Source organism: Hypomesus transpacificus, chromosome 24 (assembly GCF_021917145.1).
Source record: "Hypomesus transpacificus isolate Combined female chromosome 24, fHypTra1, whole genome shotgun sequence".
Taxonomy (NCBI): domain Eukaryota; kingdom Metazoa; phylum Chordata; class Actinopteri; order Osmeriformes; family Osmeridae; genus Hypomesus; species Hypomesus transpacificus.
In genome coordinates this window covers 1,293,829-1,315,170 of record NC_061083.1, presented here as the reverse complement: position 1 = coordinate 1,315,170, position 21,342 = coordinate 1,293,829, and the positions used below count along the sequence as shown (strand labels likewise).

Below are 21,342 nucleotides of genomic sequence, written 5' to 3'. Positions count from 1 at the left end.
GTATTCAATTCATTGAATGAGGATATCCCAACCTAAATCCTATTGAATTTGAAAGACCAGAAGTGTGGACTCGGATTCGAGAATTCCATCAGTAAGAAATGTATGACCATTTGTAGAAAATGTAAGTGGAAATCTCTCCTTTGTAAAAATGTAAGTGATCATTTTCTCTGTGCACTAAAGCACGTCAACCATCCTGTTCTCTCGGTCTTTTTACTACAGCCCAGCTCTCAATGAATAGCTCAACTCTTCATCGACTGTCAACTTCGCTAGCAACCATCCATGTGTACGCGCCCAAGGGGTGTGGACTGTCTTTTGGTCACACTGGTTTCTTTTTAGAGTGTTCGGTGTGGCGAGGTTACCGAGCGTAGTACAGGGAGGCGCACTCAACACCCGCACAAGGACCGGAACGATTGGATATAGCATCGTCGCAGCATGGCTTCGTCTCACGGGAAAAACGACCTCCGGTTTGTGGACTGGATGGCAAGTTTACCGGAGACCATGCACAATATTCCGCTCACCAACATGGCTATTCCCGGTAAGTCTTCAACATTTGACACAACAGCTGCGTAAAATCTTTCGGGATAGGATCACAAAATTGACGCAGTAGTCAGTAGTGGCACAACACCGTAAGATGATTGAGTTATCATATCAGGAGATGTCTTTTTAATTGTGTCCGTCTGATTATTTATAGGTCATTTAAGCATGGGATGTTACATTTTGTAATACAATTTATAATAGGCAGGTTCTTGTGCGTGTTCTGGCACGCACAAACCCTCACTGAAATAGAATCAAACTTGTTGCGCAAGACTCCTGAACCATGTGTAGATAGGTTGTTCACGGTCGTTGTTAATAATTGTGTCAGTACACTCCTACAGCTCTGGAATATTCAAGGACCAGCAATCTTAAATCTGTATCCATCGTGGACATGCAAATGTATTACACTTGAGTGATGTAAAACGGCAATCTAGGCTTGCCATTTTGTAGCGGTCCCAATCAGGAGACACACAAAAAGCCCTCGTTTTCTGTATCATGCCAACCGATGTGTATAGACGATATATGGATTCAGCATCCGATTATTGTATTTTATTTAAATCTGTATTACAATAAGCAGACTGTATTTCAGCCCTATTTTCTTTTGAATCTATTGTGAGACGAAGGTTTTTCGAACCGTGGCCATGCTTCCCCGGTGTAGACAATTAACATTGGTTATGGATTTGTGTCTGTTGACATGCATACATTTTGGCCATGATATTGGCATGATATTAGCCTCTAAACGGTGCATCCTGTAATATGGAGCTCGCTGTTTGAAACCTTTGGCCATTCATGCCAGACTCTACCACTGATTGGAGATAATGATTCACACCCCTGATCTGGAAAGTTTAATTATCAGCTGGCTAATTCCATATCTGCCAGCCAGTAATTAGCACACATACACACAAATTCTCTCTCTCTCTCTCTCTCTCTCTCTCTCTCTCTCTCTCTTTCTCTCTCTCTCTCTCTCTCTCTCTCTCTCTCTCTCTGTCTCTCTCTCTCTCTCAGTGACTTTGATATGTGTGCACATGTGTTTGTGTGTTGGCTTCTTAACACACATTAACCTTTTAAGTAGCCCTCATGTTGCAAGCAAGATGATTTGGTCCAATATGGAATAGTCATAAAGGGAACTTGTTGCAGATATAGTTGCTAGGCTTTTCTAGACACACACACATATTGAGATCCCTTCTGCCCTGCCAGCATGACCTAGCAGTCAGCTTAGAAAGCGAGTGTGCCATGTTCTCTCTAATTCACCATCATTATTCTTAATTGACCCAGTTGCTCCCAGCATCTTCAGCTGGTTTTCAGCCCCTGTCCTTTGAACACAGATAATTATCACACCTTCTTTCTCTGTAACTCCTTGAAGTACAGAATTAGCCTGCATGCCATTGGCTTACCAAAAAAATAATCTGTGTGCTTGTTCTTTTTGAGTTTGTGTGCGCATATATTTTGGACATCTATTCTATTCCTCTGTTGGGTTGAGGTTTGTATGTTTCTTGATAAGAGCCTTTTACCAAGAACTGCAAAGTCTGCCGCCAAATCAAAAGGTTGTCGATTATTTTGAAATTGTTCACTTTGAGCTATGTTTTTTTGCAGAATTACTAAATGAGTACTTTTAACAGTACCATTCTCTCTTGACTTTCAACAAGAAAATGTAAGACAATATGTAGAGGAAATGAGACGAATGAAGGAGAGACAACTGACATTCACAGTGACCGTGATCACTAAAGGACAAATATATTTAAGATGCTAAATTCGTTTACCCTAGGGATCCAACTGTTAATGTATTCAGCAGTATAATACTATTGCCCAGCCAAACCCTTCACCGGGTAATTGAGTTTATTGAATTAAAACTTTAACAGCCCCACACTTTTCAAATTACTATTCATGAATTGATTTAGTAAAATGTTTTCCACATTTGAGCCCATCCTCCCCTACTCACCTGGGGCCTCATGTATAAAAGTTGCGTACGCACGAAAAGCTTGCGTACGCTGGTTTTCACGCACACGGTGTGATGTATAAAAATTAGCTTGACGTCAGAATGTGCGGGCCGTCACGGAAACTTTTGAACTGACGTGAGAATGTACGGACCGTCCGTAAAGTCTTGTCTGGCTCTCTAACGTGGCGAGTTCTAACTGAGAAGTGCCAAAACTATTGCCTGGCTGCCAGCCCAACTTATCCCCGCCCACAACAATTTGGTCGGGAAGTTGAGTCTGGAGTAGCCTGACTCTGCCGACGTACTTCCGCTCAATTTGGATTTTGCTTCTGTAGTAGGTCTGGGAGTTTGACTTTGAAGTCGGTTTTCAAAAACACATTTTTTGTAGGTCCAATCAGCAGATGGAGTGGCTGAGAACGATGACGTTAATGTCGTGCACTAGTTTGAGTAGTTCAGTAATGGCGGCGGAGAAAGATGCGAGCGAAGCTATTCTGCGGTTGTGGCAACGCTGCCGAATATCCATAGGTTAAAGCCGGAGCAAGAACATTCCTTGCTGAGTTTTGTTGGTGGCCAAGATGTTGTGGCCCTCCTCCCCACGGGGTTCGAGAAAAGTTTGATTTTCCAGCTACGGCAGCTAGCTCCGTTACAGTAGTGGTGAAGGAGTTGGCTAAGGAGAACGCTTGCGATTGGTTATGGAAAATCAGAATGGCTCTGGGCAGATCCAATAGTTTTAAACTTCAACAGAGGACCCACCATCAAGGAAGTTAACGTTTGTCAATGGAGCGATCCCAGACCCTCTGTACAAATGAAATGTACAAGGGTCTGGTTAGGACCAGGCTAGGTCTGGAGGGGCTCGATTGCGGAAAGACTATATCCGAACAGGAGCTGTTCGGACCAATTCAATTGTCAGGGCGGGCTTTATACGACGATGGACAGATGATAAACAGTAACGTAATCAACAACGTCACCAAAGAGCGCTTGGGTTGAATTCGTTTTCAACAAAAAACATATTACGTTGCTCTGATTGGTTGTAGGTCTAAGAGCGCTTGGGTTGAATTCGTTTTCAACAAAAAACATATTACGTTGCTCTGATTGGTTGTAGGTCTATCCAATTAAGCGAAGAGGCATTTGTTTTACGAGCTCGGTTGACACACGCCCCATAGTCACAGCCCAACGGAAAGTTTTCAGACTCATATTCTGACTAGAATTATGAGTATTTCGCCGTATTTGGAGGAGGAATGCTGCCTATGAACCCAAGAACACCGTCCCCTCCGTCAAACATGGATGTGTAAATATTATGGTTTGGGGGTGTTTTTCTGCAAAAGGGACAGGACAACTTCACCGCATCAAAGGGACGATGGATGGGGCGATATACCGTCAAATCTTAGGGAGGAACCACCTTCCCTCAGCCAGGGCATTGAAAATGGGTCGTGGATGGGTATTCCAGCATGACTGACACAATACACTAGCCTGGTCCTAAACAGACCCTCGTACATTTTATTTGTACAGAGGGTCTGGGATCGCTCCATTGACAAACGTTAACTTCCTTGAAGGCGGGTCCTCTGTTGAAGTTTAAAACTATTGGATTTGCCCAGAGCCACTCTGATTTGCCATAACCAATCGCAAGCGTTCTCCTTAGCCAACTTCTTCACCACTACTGTAACGGAGCAAGCTGCCATAGCTGGAAAATCAAACTGTTCCCGAACCCCGTGGGGAGGAGGGCCACAACATCATGGCCACAACATCATGGCCACCAACAAAACTCAGCAAGGAATGTTCTTGCTCCGGCTTTAACCTATGGACATTCGGCAGCGTTGCCACAACCGCAGAATAGCTTTGCTCGCATCTTTCTCCGCTGCCATTACTGAACTACTCAAACTACTGCACACACACATTAACGCCATCGTTCTCAGCCACTCCCTCTGTTCGCTGATTGGACCTACAAAAAATGTGTTTCTGAAAACCGACTTCAAAGTCAAACTCCCAAGTACGTAGGAGGGCAGAGCCAGGCTAACAAAACACATGGCCAAGGCAACAAAGGAGTGGCTCAAGAAGAAGCACATTAAGGTCCTGGAGTGGCCTTGCCTTGACACCTTAATCCCATAGAAAATCTGTGGAGGGAGCTGAATGTTCGAGTTGGAGACTTGGACAAGATCTGCAAAGAAGAGTGGGACAATTCCCTCCTGAGATGGGTGCAAACCTGGTGGCCAACTACCTGAAACGTCTGACTTCTGTGATTACCAACAAGGGGTTTGCCACCAAGTACAAAGACATGTTTTGCAGAGAGGTCAAATACTCATTTCACTCATTAAATGAGTGAATTAGAAACATCCACTCATCCATCATCTAAACGTGCGGCTTATGCTTTGCTGGCCGTTAACATATAGTTTACAGCACACTTACTTGATTACTTACACTGTTACGAGACACCAAATATATAATAAATAAACTGCTTTGCACTTTCCCTGTGTTGTTCTTATTTACTGATTAAATAAATGCCGCCCTCGCACAAACGCCTCGTATAAACGCTGCACTACAAAAACGTTTTTTTTTATGTAATCAAAGAAATACAGTATCTATTGTAAGCACAAGATACTTCCTATATTGTTAAACTATAGTCCTTCATATGCAATACTGGAGCAAAATGTGCCCTCTGTGCGTTAGCGTAGATCCAAGCATGTTTTTGTCAAATCATCTTGCTGTGCGCCAGGTTGATTGACTGGTTTGCCCGCTGTGGATGCCACTGAGCCCAGCTCAACAGAGATAATGGCATGGTCATGACAGGTGGATACAAAAGGTGCATCAGAAGCATGAAACAGTCTTTCTTCACATCAACTACACAATAGGACTCTGGATAGACTCCTGTCGTGAACACACAGTAGACCCCCTAGCATCTCTGGTTTCATTGACATGCTCACTGCAACATATTTTAGTAATCAAACGCTTTTGAACTTGCACATTAGTAAGTAAACTCAAGGTTATGTTTTTGGCAGGACAGTGTTTTATTCCCTTTATCTCACAGTCAGTTTTGTTTTTTACACATGGTTAATTACAGGATATTTCTCAATGGGCACTGCAGTCAGTAATTATTTGAATGATGTAGAATTTTATGATTACCTGACTTAAAAGTTTGGTATTAAGACAATAATTATTTTCTGTTTCTCCCCCAAAATGTGGGTGGTTACAGATAGACACACAAACAGCGGGAACATCACCTGCTTCTCAATAATGTTCATAGATGACTGTGGTTAGCTGGACAGTCTTGAGAAAAAATTATATGCTCCTTCAGGTGACCTTTGGCACCCAGTTTGCATGGGTGCCATCCTGCAATCCTCTTCTAAGAGAACTATCATCTGTAGGTTTTTGCCCGAACCCCAATTGTAAAAGCCATTTATTTTGGCCATGAATGAGAATCAGTGTTGCTGAACAAGGTTTGCAATGAACACCCTCATTTTCAGGAACAAGGTGGAGACCCTTCTCTGGCTATTGGCGTTTTGTGTTGACTGTCTGTATGTTGACAGCGCTGCACTCATTTGCTACTAGAACCACACAATGGGGAGGGCACACAGTGCCATACTACTTAACAAAAACTGTGAGGAAGAAACTGGCATTCTATACAGCAATTAGAGCAAAATATGTTGAGAAAAAGCAATAGTTTGGGCCATATAGGAAGGTGGAGACCTGACCATCACACCTTATAAGCTTGTTGGACATCCCATTCCAAAACTATGGACATTAATATGAAGTTGCCACCCCCTTTGTGGCGATAACAGCTGCCGCGCTTCTGGTTAGCCTGACCAAAGATTTTGGAGTGTGCTGTGGGAGTTTATTCCCATTTAGCCACAAAAGCATTAGGGAGGTTGGGCACTGGTGTTGAGTGATTAGACCTGGCTTGCAGATATTGTTAGAATGAATCCCAAATAAATCCATGTGGCTTCAAGCTGTTATGGAAATCAGCACACTTCACAATTTCCCCAGAATATGTACCCTCTTTTGTCGTCAATTAATGTTGTAAGGGACAGACATTTTGAAGGAATACATTTTTTGGTTGGGAGTTAAAGATTAATGATCTTCCAACTGGCAGATTATCCTTTGCAAGACAAGAACCAATTTCTTCTCTTAATCAATTTCTTCTCTTAATTTTATTAATCAATTCTCCAAGGCTTCTGGTCTAACTTTGAAAATGTTCAGGATTGTGATGAGTCTGTTATTTGAAATGTTCCAGGAAAGAACTGGGAATCTTTTTGTACCTTTTTATATCTTTTTTGTAAAATGCTCTTGATTCACTACTGTGTAGCATCCCCTCTTTTATTAACAACAGTCTGTATATGACTGGGAACTGAGGTGATCAGTTGCTGGAGTTGTGGGAGAGGAATGTTGTCCCTTTTGTTTCTGATACAGGATTCTTGCTGCTCAACAGTCCAGGGTCTTCTTTGTCATATTTTTCGTTTCATGATCCACCAAATGTTTTTAACTGGTGAAAGATCTGAACTGCAGGCAGGCAAGTTCAGCACCCGGATTCTTCTATTACGAAGCCATGCAAGTTGTAACAGATGCAGGATGTGGTTTAACATTGTCTTCCTGAAATATGCAAGACCTTCCCTGAAAAAGATGTTGCCTGGATGCAAGCAAATGTTGCTCTAAAACCTGCATATACCTTTCATCATTGATGGTGCCTTTCCAGATGTGCAAGCTGGCCATTCTACAACCACTAATGAACCCCCATACCATCAGAAATGCCGGCTTTTGAACTGCGCACTGATAACAAGCCAAATGGTCCCTCTCCTCTTTAGTCCGGAGTACGCAGCGTCCATGGTTTCCAAAAATAATCCTAAATTGCAATTCGTTTAACCACAGAACAGTTTTCTAATTTTGCCTTTGTCAATTTTAAATGAGAAGATGGCAGTGTTTCTGGATCATGTTCACATATGGCTTCTTCTTTGCATGATAGAGCTTTAACCTGCATTTGTGTATGGCACGGCAAACTGTGTTCACAGACTCTGAGTTCTGGAGGTGTTTCTGAGCTCATGCAAAGATTTCCATTACAGAATCATGCCTAAATTTTATGCAGTGCCGTCTGAGTGCCTGAAGATCACAGGCGTGCAGAATTTTTTTCCCCCCTTGTACCTTACACAGAGATTTCTCCAGATTCTCAGAATAATTGTATTATATCATGTAGTGTAGATAATGAGATATTCAAAGTCTTCGCAATTTTATGTTGAGGAACATTATTCTGAAATGGTTCTACAATACCTAGATGCAGGTTTTTGCAGATTGGTGAACCTCTGCCCATCTTTACTTCTGAGAGACTCTGCCTCTCGAAGATAACCTTTTTATACACAATCATGTTGCTGACCTGTTTGAAATTAAGATGGTTGTTTGCAAAATGTTCCCCCAGCTGTAGATTATTTCCTGCCTTTTATTGCGTCTGAACCAACTTTTTTGAGATGTGTTGATTTTAAACAGCGTTTCAACTTTTCTGGAATTGGGGGTAGTACTATTATTTATGCAAAATTTTATCAGAATCAGAACTTGTGTTTATTCGACATGAAAGTTTGCACAGACAAGGAATTTACTTTGGCAGGAGAGCCTACCTAGGCAGCCATTTTCGGCGCCAAGCAGCCATTTTTGGCGCCAATTTTTCAAGTTACAAACGGAACCTTTCTTAATCCATATTAATCAAGTGTGATCTAAGATTGAACCTTTTCTATTAGAATTGAAGTCTGTACTTAATTCACTCAAGATCATAGACATTGAAAAGTAACAAGTCAATTAAAGAATATGGAAACAATTTTCCTAAAACATCTGACTGATTTATGTTCATAAAGATATTTATATGCCTTGCCGTCTCCTTTGATTGTCATGTTATGTTTTCGTTTTATGCTTTCTTATTTTTCCACAAAATATTGATCAATGGTTTGTTCATGATATTACTATTAGTTGGATAACAAGACTGACCTAGAAAGAAGGGCAGGGAAGTTCCATTGAACATTAATTAAAATCAAAATAGTATAAAAAGAAAAGCAAACATCACCACACATAAATCTCTCTCTGCATTGTAGTGTCAGTGTAAAGGGTCCTTCTGGAACAGAGTTCCAAAAGTCTGTTTTGGGGTGAAGTTCTTTGTCTTGGTTTTTAGAGACAAAAGGCTGATGAATGTTGATTTGGGCCAATTCGATTTTTTACACTGAGGCCATTTGGTGTGATATGGGGTGACACCCAACAACACCCCTGTTGAATTGAGATGGGATCTGGTAGATGTGAGCAAGACAAGCTGGTATCATGGTTCTGGTTGACAAGTCTGCTACAGAGTGCACCCACTTACATTATGATATGATATGCTACTGATATGCTACTCGAAATATGTAATACTGTATTGTAGTTGAGGAGTTAATATAGTAATGTAACTTAAATGTTGTGATTGTTTTACTCTGCCTGGTAAAATTCTTGGTCAACCTCCAACCTTGGCCTACTCTTAGAACTATGCGCTTCTGATCCTTGATTTTCAGAAATAAAATGTCAAAGTGAAATGTCAATGTTGACCGAAATAACAAATGCACAGAGACACAATCATGCAGGCAGTCCACTATAACCAGTATGTATACCATCTCTTAGGTTCCCACGATTCCTTTAGCTTCTACATAGACGAAGCGTCCCCTGTGGGTCCAGAACAACCTGATACTGTCCAGAACTTTGTGTCAGTTTTTGGCACTGTGGCTAAGAAGCTTATGAGGAAGTGGCTGGCCACTCAGACCATGAACTTCACCTGTCAGTTAGAAGCAGGCATCCGCTTCTTTGACCTGCGTATCTCCACCAAGCCCAGGGACCCAGACAATGAGCTGTACTTTGCTCACGGACTTTTCAGTGCCACGGTAAATGTGTTTTAAGATTTTAATTTTATCTAAAGCAATCCTAACTGTAATTGAATTGCTTACTAGCCGAGTAGCTTCAGTGGAATTATCTGTTATTTTGACTTTCTGGTATTTTGCTTTGTGTTTGGTGGTGGTGATGTCTTTTTCTATAGGTGAGGGAAGGTCTAGAGCAGATCAGCAGCTTCCTGTCATCCCATGCCAGGGAGGTGGTCTTCCTGGACTTTAACCACTTCTATGGCGTACAGAACCTTCACCATGAGAAGCTAGTGGCCATGCTCAAAGAAGTGTTTGGAGAGCGTCTCTGCCCTGTCGTATTTGCTCAGGAGGTATGTTTTGTGTGTATTTGTTAATGGGGGCGGCACACAAACGTGAGCCATCACTACTCCAATGTACACAATGCCATCACATGTACATACAGCTACAGAAACTCATTTATCGATGTAATGTAGAAAACAACGCATATCCCCAACAGCGCATACATCTTCCGACAAAGGAAACTTGTGATTCATGAAACGTTACTATATTGCCAATCACAAGATAAGAAAGATTGATCATCCTAATGGTTGCTATTTAGTAGTTGTAGAATGCAAGCAGTCTCTCTCTCTCTTTCTCTCATGCATATATATATATATATATATATATATATATATATATATCTTAACTTATTTCACCAGGTGAGTCTGCAATACCTGTGGGAGAGGGAGTACCAAGTTCTTGTATTTTACCACAGCCCTATGGCTTTGGAGGTGCCCTTTCTGTGGCCTGGCCAAATGATGCCTGCCCCCTGGGCCAACACTACTGACACCGAAAAACTGGTCCAGTTTCTCCAGACCTCTGTTGCTGACCGCAGGTTTCCATCTCTCCTCCCTTCTTATTTCACTGTGTGCTTGTCTGTCTCCCTCATTGAAAGTAACAATCTTTCTCTCTTTACATACGCTGTCTACCTCTCACACATACTGTCTCGGTCTTTGATAAACTGTCAGTCACTATATTTTCATACTGAAAGATGATGGGCTCTTGTTCCCATGCTCCTGCTCTTGTCAAACACAGCTGTCTGTAACGGTGTAACGGTCTGGGAATTTGAAATTATTCACACCACCCAAATTGCACTTTTGTAGGTTCTAAAAGGTTTGCTTGACCACCTGAATGTGTTATGAGTAGGGAAAACTGTCTCAGAGCTTCTCGTGTTTATCACCCACAGCATCACAGGCACTCCACTAGAAAGTCCATTAAGTTGAAGACTTACATACACAAATATTGGTAGTTTTGCATATGATTGACTATAGGTTTCGCATAGACAGAAGTTGTACAATATAGGAAATATATTGCTGTCTGTACCTAAGGTACTAGATGTTCCTGTCTCTATCATTACAAACTTTGTTAGAAGTCAACCTGGATTGACTTCTGGGTTGACTTCAAAGCCAAGAACCTGGCTTTGCATTGCTCAGGTGTACTTGAGATCCAAGTCTAAAATGCACTGACTGTCACTGATAAATTATTGCATGCAGTTCTAGATGTAGCAGTCTGTGGGGGTTGTTCGACATCTCCATAAATCATAAATTATCTACGTTTTCTCCTGACACACCCACAACCTGTGCAACCTATTCAGTAGCAAACTTTCCTGAATCTCGGAAAAACACCTGTGGTAGCGCAAAAAACATAAAATGCCCAGAGTTTTAGCTTTCAGATTGCTGTGAGACCAAAGAGCAGCAGCATATTAGTGCCCATACTTGACTTTTGTTAAATGTTTGGCTTTGCATTGATACACTCTGATATTGCTGGGATGATTAACTTATGGATAGTCCCATCATCAGTGCTGAAATGTTAATACATTTATTTGTGAGATGAGAATACATGTAATGAGTCTGACTTGTTGATTGGTTGTTGTGGCTGCAGGAGAAAGGGGACATTTTTTGTGTCCCAGGTAGTCCTTACACCCAAGGCTAGCACCGTTATGAAGGGGGTGGCCAGCGGACTGAGGGAGACCATCACAGAAAGGTGAGTTTGTCATCAACAGGTACAAATAAAATATATTTTGTATTTGAGAACATTTAGCCATTTGAATCCAAGCTCCAATCCATATGATGCTTGTCTGATAAAAGTGAGACCCATTTCTGGAACAGTGCATTTATTGATGCTGTATGTGTAAACAAAAAAAACTGTCTTACTTTTACACACTTCTGTACACAGTATGCCTTTATTATGGTTAATTAAGAAATATTTTCCAGGCATTTAATCGATTAGGTATTCTCTACTGGAATAGCTCAAGGGTAGATAATAGACAAGGTGATAGACAGTACCTATACAACTCATTCCATGAGTCTAATTTGTTAATATTGTACCTTACATTTTAATGTACAGTACAGTATGTCTGTGTGTTGTCTACTTGCAAACTTGCATGGCACTGCACTCTGTAAACCTTATTTATGTCTTGCTTTTATGCATTTGTCTTTGTATGTATATATAGCCATGTTCTTCTTTTTATAAGCTTGGATATCTTTTTGGAAATATCAGTAATTCAGTTATTACATTTGATAGCTGTATTGTTATCGCCATCCATTATATTTATTTTATATTTTATAAATGTCTAGTGCACTTTTGAATCATATAAGATACATTACAGCATGTGTATAACTTCATGAAGATAAGGTGCCCTCACACCACTACAGAGAAACAGACAGAACTAAGGCAGGGGAGATTTAAAGTGGGCACAAATGTTACATAGTCCCACTCAAATTTGTCCACATAATTGCATCCAACAGTCTTCAGACAATCAGACACTGTGTCTGGCTCTCAGACAGCCCTTATCATTCTGAGTCATGTGGACCTTTTAACAGTGCTGGCTCCTTAACAGTGACTCACCCCCTTCCTGTTCTCTAGCAAAATATCTGTTGGTTTATCCTTACTCAAACCTTTTTTTTATATGTACTGCTGAAATACGTCCATGAGCAAGTGTACGTGTGGGGATATGTTTTTGTTTGGCGTGTGCGCGTGCATTTCCTGACAGTGGTGCCTGTGTATTCCTTCCAGGGCTCTTCCAAGTATGATGCAGTGGATACGGTCCCAGAGACCTGGCGAGAGCGGCATTAACATCATCACAGCTGACTTTGTGGAGCTGGGTGAGTTTATCAGTGCTGTCATCACCCTCAACTACCACCTGGAGGAAGAAGAAGAAAATGCCACCTGAGGCTGATATGGGGTGCCAGAGAGTCTAGTGACCACCTATGGGTGTTCTCTCTCATTCTGTATAGTTTATTTCAGGGGAGAGTACTTCCTCTCCACTTTGTTTAGGGCTAAGAGGGGAAAGGAGAGGTGGGGGAAGAGGTTGTTGGTTTGAGGGATTTGGGAGTTGGAGAAGGGGAGAGAAGGAAGAGGATAATGCACTGAGTTTTTGGAGGACTTTTGATTTGATGTATTTGGGGGTCCAAAGGCCAGTTGCTTAAGAAGGGCTCTTTGCTTTTGCTGTAACAACTGCTTGATTCTGCTTTCACTTAAATGCTCTTTCCTGGTAAGATGTTTGGCCAATGTCTGTATTAATAGCACATTCTTCAGTTCTGATGTTCTTAGTGTTCTAGTGACAGTGATGGTCCATCTTTACCAGACTTTTCTTGTTGGTGGCAGTACTTTAATTACTGTAATTTTGTGTGTAATGTAAAATCAGCTTACAAAACTGTTATATTGTCCTGGTCAACTAAACTGCCATAAGGAACCCATTCCCTTAAACTCAGTAGACCTATAGGGATTTCCCAAGTTGTGTTCTTAACTCTCTTAGCCCTGTGTGCGCGGTATGCACTGTTTGTTTCAGGAAAAACTACTGCCATTAAAGACAGTCCCGTTGAGTTTCCATTCTTAAAATCCACTGAACAAAAGTTTTAGTGCTTAAATATTTCCGACATTGAAACTGTCACCTCTAAGGTCAAGATACCGCTCCGGATTGATTCTGTCAGTGCCTGGGAGACAATCATTGATTCAGACAGTGTCACTGTGGAGGTCTTAATATTGTTTACATAGAATAATCAGTCCAAGGGTCTGATAACTCTGTGTATGCATTGTTTTTGTATTTGTTGAATAGAATAAAATACAGAAGAATGGATAACAGAATGATAGTTCTCCTTACTGACCCTCTATTTCCATGTAACAGAAAGTACTGTGTCCCAGGCATACAGTAAGACACATTTTACACGTTTGACAAAAGATAATACCTAAATGTTAAAATATGTACTGAGACAATTATTGAGTCTTCTTCAGTGAATGTATTCTGTTATCTAAAAATGTATTAATGTAAACCAAAAACAGTACAGGTTGAATATGTGAAAGTGTGTTTTGTGTGTAAATGTGCCATTTCCAACTATTCTGTAAGTCAAAGAGCATTTAAGATGTTTGTCATGGAGTGAGAGAAATATAGAGAACTTTAACAGTCAGTGCATGTGTGTTTGTGCGTAACTTACTATTGTTATTGTGAAAGAAAATTCTTTTTTTAAGTGTAAAATTGACGCATAAAAATCCTTTAATTTATCACCAATTGTTTTATTTAATGAATATGATAGCTTGTAAATAGTGTAAGAGCAATGAATTTACTGCCGTGCAATTGTAAATGAAAATGCCAAGAAAATATTGGTTGTATTCGGGTTTGATTGATGGCTCGCATGAATTAAAAGATAAGTTGCGGGAGGATGTGTTGCATCATGTGATGAATCTCTCTTCACTCGTATGTGTGGAAATATGTGTGTCTGTTGGGAGGGTGAAACACAATGACCCAAGGGTGTCAAAGGGTGTCATTGTAATCACACTTCATCTTGGAAACAAAGAATTCCTGTTAAAACATGATGTTCATTAGTGTGCATCTCATATCCTGTAGTAAAATATTTTTCATATGGAATACTCAGAAATCCCAAACCCAATTACCTCCAACATCCACCAAAACGGATTCAAAAAAATGCAGATTTTGTAGTTTTAACATCAGTCCCATATCTCATATTGTAGCCATTGCTGTCTGTTTATGAGTTGCCATCACTGGAGTTGGGCTGGGTCCATTGCTGTGCGATATTATGTAAAGACTAATCTTTTGTGTGCTGAAATGAAACTAACTCTGTTCTAAATGAAATAAGGGCAATCAAATAAAGCCTCTATGCCTGTACAAAATCTTTCCCAGAGTTTTCTGTGGGGTAGTTATCACCATTTTAGGAAGGTGAACAATATTAGACAATATGTGAAATACTCATATTTTTTCTTTCTTTTTTTGTCCCCAATGTAAATTGGGTTCATTCCCTCACAATTGACACTGTAGAGAGACTTGGGTCCATTTAATACACTGGATGTTTGTATGGTCTTATTGCTTATGTTGAAGGAATCATAGAACAGCTAATATAAAAAGGGTCTGACACTAGACAGCACATAGAAATTAAACACAAAAGAAGGACAGTATGGTCACACTTAACATAAGTGGGATTGTTTTGGTTGTTTTTTCTTGCATTATACTGCAAAAATGAAACTGTAAAAAAAAAAATTGTACCGCTGATTTAATATGGTCTCCATTGGGTATACTACTGACTCCTGCCAACAGAGGCATCTAAATGTTATTCTACTCTGTTACCACGGTGACGGGCAGTGGCGACTGCAGTGCCGTTGAGGACTTATGTGTGTGTGTGTATGTGCGTACTCTGTTATCCCGGCTCTGCCATTCTGCTGCCAGGTGTGTTTATCCAGCAGTGATGAATATAGTTTGGCTGAGAATGGATCATGAATATGAGACAAGTGACAGGAAGTCCTGTCCCTGTGTATGTATGTCTAAATATAGCACAACCTAACCAGAACATTACTTTAATAATAAAATAATCTGGAGCTTTGCTGGCTGGTTGTGCTGGCAGACACAAATGCTGTACACACCTAGTGTCCTCAGTGTTAATATCCTGATGGCAACATTTCCATTTAAGGAAAGTAAATGTCACCTTTCTCATTGAAAGGGCAGAGACTAGCTCATCAATTCTTACCTACTGTATGGTACCACATTTTCCCACAGAGAAAGATATGGTCGAATAAAAATGGATGGCATGGTTGGCACTCTAATCTTACTTCTCTGCCAAAGGTTATCCACCTGCAATAATTCTTCTAATTGACATGAATGGAGGAGTGAAAGTGGACAAATAGATTGAGATACAAAATTAAGTGTTTATTTTCTGACACACTAAGCCTGGTCTTGATTTAATATCCTTGCACCAGAGAAACTCCATTGTCATGGGATCATGAAAATGATGGATCTGTGTCAAAAGAAGCCAAACCTTCATATTAAATGGAAATAGTGAGAGGAAGAAAGGATGAGATGACCGACCCGTCAGCTGAGCCTGATTAAGCTGAGCCTGATTAAGACTTATTTAAACCATTCCATATTTGCACCTTTACATATTTTCACTAAGTTACCATATTTGTATTTATGTATCTTTATCTGTATTTGAAATGATCTACTGACAATTCTTGTGCTACTCCTTTTTTCATTTTACTAGTGCCAACATGTTACCTCTCCATAACATCCTCTTACTCTACAGCTATCAACAATTTTACTAACAATTAACTAGCCTTTAATCATCTAGTGGTTAACAGTAGAAAACCACAATCACCACATATCCCACAAACTCCCAGATTGTGCTCGTGCATCGACAAGTATCAGGGGCTTCCCTGGTGTGTAGATTAATTCAAAGTCTTATCTCTGCGTTCTCATCATCAATCACTGTATTCTGTGTGCAATCTCCTTCAGATTATTTTTGATAATGGCAACCAATGGACAATGGCCTGTCTCTATGGTGAAGGAGGACAGGACATACAGTTCATACTATGCAGCTATGGAGCTTTTCTAGACCAGAAACACTAATCGTAGGAATTCATTGTCTATTGAAACACATTCACATCTCAGTCATGGACCTGGATGCATATGCTACCGGATCCCAGACCTTCAGACGATAAGTACTCCACCTTTTCCATTCTTTGAGGCATCTGTCGCCACTTGAATCCATTGTTGAGTCAAAGACTGTTTTTGCCACTGTAGCTCATGGTGGACTGTCCATTTAAAATCATTCTCCTTGTTCTGGAACTCATGGATGCAGGATGTCGTTGTTGGGAGGTTAGCGATGAATTTACACATGAAGTTCACCGTCACCATTATGCCTAGCATGCCTGTTTTGTCTGTGGGCCTTGGCATGTCGAGTATGGCGGTAATTTTGTCTTTGTCGGGCTGCACTCCATGTGCAGAGAGCTTGATGCGGAGGAAGATTATTTTCTTGAGCTCCAAATTGGCAATTGCTTTTGTTGAGTTTCAGTCCATTCCTTTGTATCCACTCCAGCACTGTCATCAGCCTCTCATTCTGTTATTGGACTGAGGAGCCCCAAATAATTATGTCATCAACAGAGGCTCAAACTCCATCCAGTCCATTGATGTTGTGACCATCGCTCCGTGGAATATTTCACATACTTTGAATGTGAACGGTGGTACACCGGAACCCTTGAAAACATCAGAAAAGGTCTGTACTAAGTCAACAGTTGGTTGACACACTTACAAATGTGTTGATTCAATATACTCTTTTCACAAGCCCAAAATCCTCACTGGCTTCATCTTCAAACAATGAATTAAGTACTTCAGCAACAACAGAGAAGATTTGCACACTTTTCTTATTTTCTTTTGTTACTTTCAGCCTGCGTGTGTCCAAGCATGTGTTTAATTGTAGTTTTTCAGTCCAAGTCTTGTAGTTTTTTTTGTTTATTCTTGGCTTTTCTTAAATGTCTTTGATGTCTTACAGTGATCAGGTTTACTTTAAGCACCAGTGTCCATTTTCTGTGTGACTAAAGTCCCATTTGTCTGTAGTGGTGCCATTCATCCTCTTCAGCAGCATTCATCTGATTCTCTGGCTCTTTTTCATTGCTCACCATGCCAACAAAACATGTAATCCACATCAGCGTCAATCTCTGTGTCCTCCACTATATTTATGGATCTACTCATAGAGAGTGTTGAAACACATGTTGTTTAAATGTTCAATTGTCTGTTAAATCACTAATCACAGAGTTCCAAACGGCCTTCGGAAGTATGATCAACGCAAGAACTGTGCGTCGGCAACTTCCATGTAATGGGTTTGAACACCATTGGGATGAATTGGAACGGTGATTGCGAGCCAGGTCTTTCAATGTCAGTGGCTGACATCACAAATGCTGAATGGGCACAAATTCAGACACTCCACAGATACACTCCAAAATCTTGTGGACACATTTCCCAGAAGAATGGCAGTTGTTATTGCTGCAAATGGGGGAGGCAACTCCATCTTACAGTGATTCCCATGGTTTGAAATGAGATGGCCAACATGCTCATGTAGGTGTGATGTTCAGATGGCCAAATAGTGTTCACAGATACAAGTAGAATTTAGACAATCAACAATGTATTAGTCATGCAAGTTGAACACATACATGCGTACAGACAGCAGTGACACCAACACACATGCTGGAGTGGCCTCACGATGAAACTCTGCATTTTCCCATTCTGTTATCCTTCCTGTGTTGGCAGCCAGGAGCAGTGATCGGCCATATCGACCAGGAACCAAGGCGACAAAGATCTAAGTGGAATTGCTCACCTCATGCATGGCCAGGGACATTGGTAGGAGAGCGATGTGTGAAAACCCTTATGAGCACAGAGAGAACCTGAAAACTTCATGCTGAAACGACCAGGAGATAGTTCCGGAATGAAACCCACAAACTTCTTGCTATGAGGCAGCAGTGCAAGGCCACTTAGCCACTGGCCACCTAATTATGGTGATAGAGCAAAAGAGAGAATCATTATACTTGTTACAGGACTGTAGCAATATTGGTACAACTATTGTACAGTAAGTGGCTACTGTTATGTCCCTAATTGATTGTAAACTGGGAAAGGTAGAGGGAGACTTTAAATTTGGAATTTAAATTCAGACATCAGAGCTCAGCCTAGAGCAGAAGATAATCAATGTCCTACTTGAGAATATTGGATGTTATTGTATGCTCACTGCTAATCTAACATTCATATCAGTTCTGCCGGTGGGTTTGAAATCTGCAGCAAAATCTCACAACTCACAAGGTGGATGACTTACACAAGGCCATCCCACTCATGAAACAGATCTAATTACCATGTCATTCTTCTGTGTGCTCTACAGGTAATATACCAAGGCACTGGCTAACCACCTACTGTCTAAACACACATTCATCTCTAAATACATTTGTGTGGCAGCCTTTATGTTCACATGAGCCAGACGTAGTTGACGCTCATAATAAAAAAAAGAAATCTGCGAATGTCCCCAAAAAAAAGAACATCTGAAATTTATAACAGAGGATTATTTTTTCTCCCGAGAAGACCCTGATATTCATTACCCTGCTAGCAAGTCACCATCCTGTGTCCACACAGCCTCCGGAGCTTCCAAGTGGCAGCTGATGTATTGTATGTCAGCAATTAGAGATGTGCTTCCCTCAACATCACAGATGTGTCATCGCTAATGCAAGAGCAATAAGACTGCTCTTCAGAAAACAGTCTGTACTGTGTTACTATTTGTGAAGAACAATTACTTTGGCTCTCTGCTTGCAGACTAACATATTACATGAAGGATCCGGAGAAGCAAATTCAAATGTTCTCTGTTACTGTCAAAAGCTTTACAGCATGCCATTAAATTGGGGTATTTGGGTTTTTGATGAACATCTTGTATTGTAGAAGAGTGTACTCGTAGTCTGTTATTGAATGCAGTAAACATAGTGTTGTCAAATTCCTAAACTGATCTAGCCAAACAGCATACAGTTACTGGAGGTTCACTGTTGCCATCCAGTGCAACACAATAAAAAAATATTGATAAGCAAGATAGGAAAGATAGGGTGCAATCACATTGTCATTAACAACACATCTTCCTTGCTCACATGTATCCACATGTTTATGTGGAGGTTTACCAGTATGGTCACTGTGTCACACACATCTGTAGTTGTTATTTTCTTTCCATTCCTCCACTTTCTCTGGTTGCTTGCCACATTTCTTTTTCCATTTGGCAAGCTTTCATTGTCTTTCCTGATTTAAACTTTCCTCTTCTTCTTTGTACTAAAATGTTGGTGGGTTTGTGGCCTCAAAAAGAAAGACATTTTCAAATGACCACCACAGCTCTAACTGAACTAACGAGCAAGGCTTTCTCGCACATAGTGAGGTGGGTTAAGGTATTATAGACATACAATGTACCTCCTGTTTATTGTTCCAATCACCCAGCTGTTGTTTGTTGTGTAATTACCCTGCCCTGTATTTGCTCCCTTTGTCCGTCCTTGTGCGTCATTGTGTCTTGTGAGTATCCCTGCCGTGTACCTGTTTTTTGGGGAAAAAGTAAAGTCTTTGTTCACCTTGATCTTGCCTGCCTTGTCTCCTTGCTTTTGGGTCCTCCCTCCTGCTGCATTCACTGACGTTACACAAATAACTCAAGTCTGCCACTATAGTATATTCAGGGGAATGGCATTTGTTAGCATATATTTACGTGTGGTTAAAACTGTAATTGATGACTTAGACAACGCACCCGTGAAGAGATATCAATGGTACGTGGTTCGGTATTTTTAAGTAGAATACTGGATTGTCCTGAGGGTACCATCTCTAGGGAACTTTATGGTTATAGTTGTGGATGTTCCTTTGCTCAACCCATACAGACTGAGGCTCAATCCACATTTTTCTGTGTTATATATCTTACCTGTCAGGACCAAAGTAAAAACACACTTTGTTACAGAAGAACTCACTCCAAAGTGGAAAAATAGCACACGGCCCAAACTCAGGGGAATAGTCTTCTTGGCTGCAAAGAACAATAAAACTTGAACAAGAACAGTTTCAAAATTACAGGATGCAAGACAAAAGTGCAACACACAAGACTGAAGCACAAAAATAGTTCCACCTTTCATGGGTTACACCTTGCAGGGTCCAGATGAGTAGATAGTAATGATAATCCCTCAGAGTCTGTATCCCTGGTCGTGTTCAGTTTCTCGTCCTGTCTCTCTCTCTCTCTCTCTCTCTCCTGGCTTCACCCCCTGTTCCTCATTCCAAACAATCTGCTAATATCTAGCATCAAGACTGTTTTATATTCCTTATCCAACATGTCACCAATCAAGTAAGCCTAGAATTTCCAAACTAAATGCACTTTCCTTTCACTTTTGCAATACTTGGATAGTGAACAAAAAATGAATGAAGAACAATAAATATTTTACCAGGACATGGATCTATGGCAATTTGCAATATAACACAACAAATAAAGAATACAGGAACATTTTAAATAGAAAACATGACAAACAACCATAAAAACCCCTCGACTAACTAAAAGCCTGCTTGAATAGCAAAGTTTTGAGTTAAAAAAAAAGCTTTGACAGAAGTTGCACACCGTATAAAGGGAGGCAAGACATTCCACAACCCAGGGGCCACTGCTCGGAATGATCGATCCCCTCTAGTTTTAAAATGGGTACTGGGAACCACTAAAAGCCTCAGATTATGAGTGGGGGTACTATGAAGCTGTATCAAATCAGAAATGTAGGGAGGAACTTGTCCATGCAGGGCTATATACAACTATTATGCATGCTAATACGAAACCTAAAGGTGAAAATATACTTATAGAATATTTATAGAAAGTGTTTTTTTTTAAATAGTTGTATGTTTCAAAAACACCACGCCACCTCTAAAGGTAAGCTTTAAGAATACCAATGCTTTGGATGCTATACAATGCAATAGACATTACAAGCCTTTCAACTATGCAATACTGATTATTTGCAAATGTGTCTTGCGTATGTTTTTAATTTAAAATAATTCCCTTGTGTTTTGTGTTGGACGAGGGAGGCTAAGAAGGTACTCACTTCTGAAATTAATAGCTTTTTCTGCAGAAGAGCCAGAGGTCAGTTCCAACCCCAGAGACTGCTCTTGGCAGAGAACCCAATGTTCTTAACCAATGACACACACACATAAAAAACACAATCTTCACAGTTCCTTAGAAGAAAAAACTC

The 21,342-nt window shown here is 40.6% G+C and overlaps 1 protein-coding gene across 1 annotated transcript; it reads left to right on the top strand.

Moving 5' to 3' along the window:
• Positions 1-164: 164 nt before the first annotated feature.
• On the top strand, positions 165-14,476 carry plcxd3 (phosphatidylinositol-specific phospholipase C, X domain containing 3). The gene is made up of 6 exons (XM_047048071.1): positions 165-535; positions 9,083-9,339; positions 9,492-9,665; positions 10,014-10,189; positions 11,236-11,337; positions 12,370-14,476. Exons 1-6 carry the CDS (start codon positions 433-435, stop codon positions 12,524-12,526), a joined length of 969 nt encoding a protein of 322 aa, XP_046904027.1. The 5' UTR covers positions 165-432; the 3' UTR covers positions 12,527-14,476.
• The last annotated feature ends 6,866 nt before the right edge of the window (positions 14,477-21,342 follow it).

What these genes read in the sequence shown, in the direction of transcription:
- plcxd3 (XM_047048071.1), top strand. Translation starts at nt 433, where the DNA reads ATGGCTTCGTCTCACGGGAAAAACGACCTCCGGTTTGTGGACTGGATG. An exon ending in CTGTCGTATTTGCTCAGGAG is followed by an intron (nt 9,666 to 10,013) that starts GTATGTTTTGTG and finishes TTATTTCACCAG; the next exon opens with GTGAGTCTGCAATACCTGTG. An exon ending in ACCTCTGTTGCTGACCGCAG is followed by an intron (nt 10,190 to 11,235) that starts GTTTCCATCTCT and finishes TTGTGGCTGCAG; the next exon opens with GAGAAAGGGGACATTTTTTG.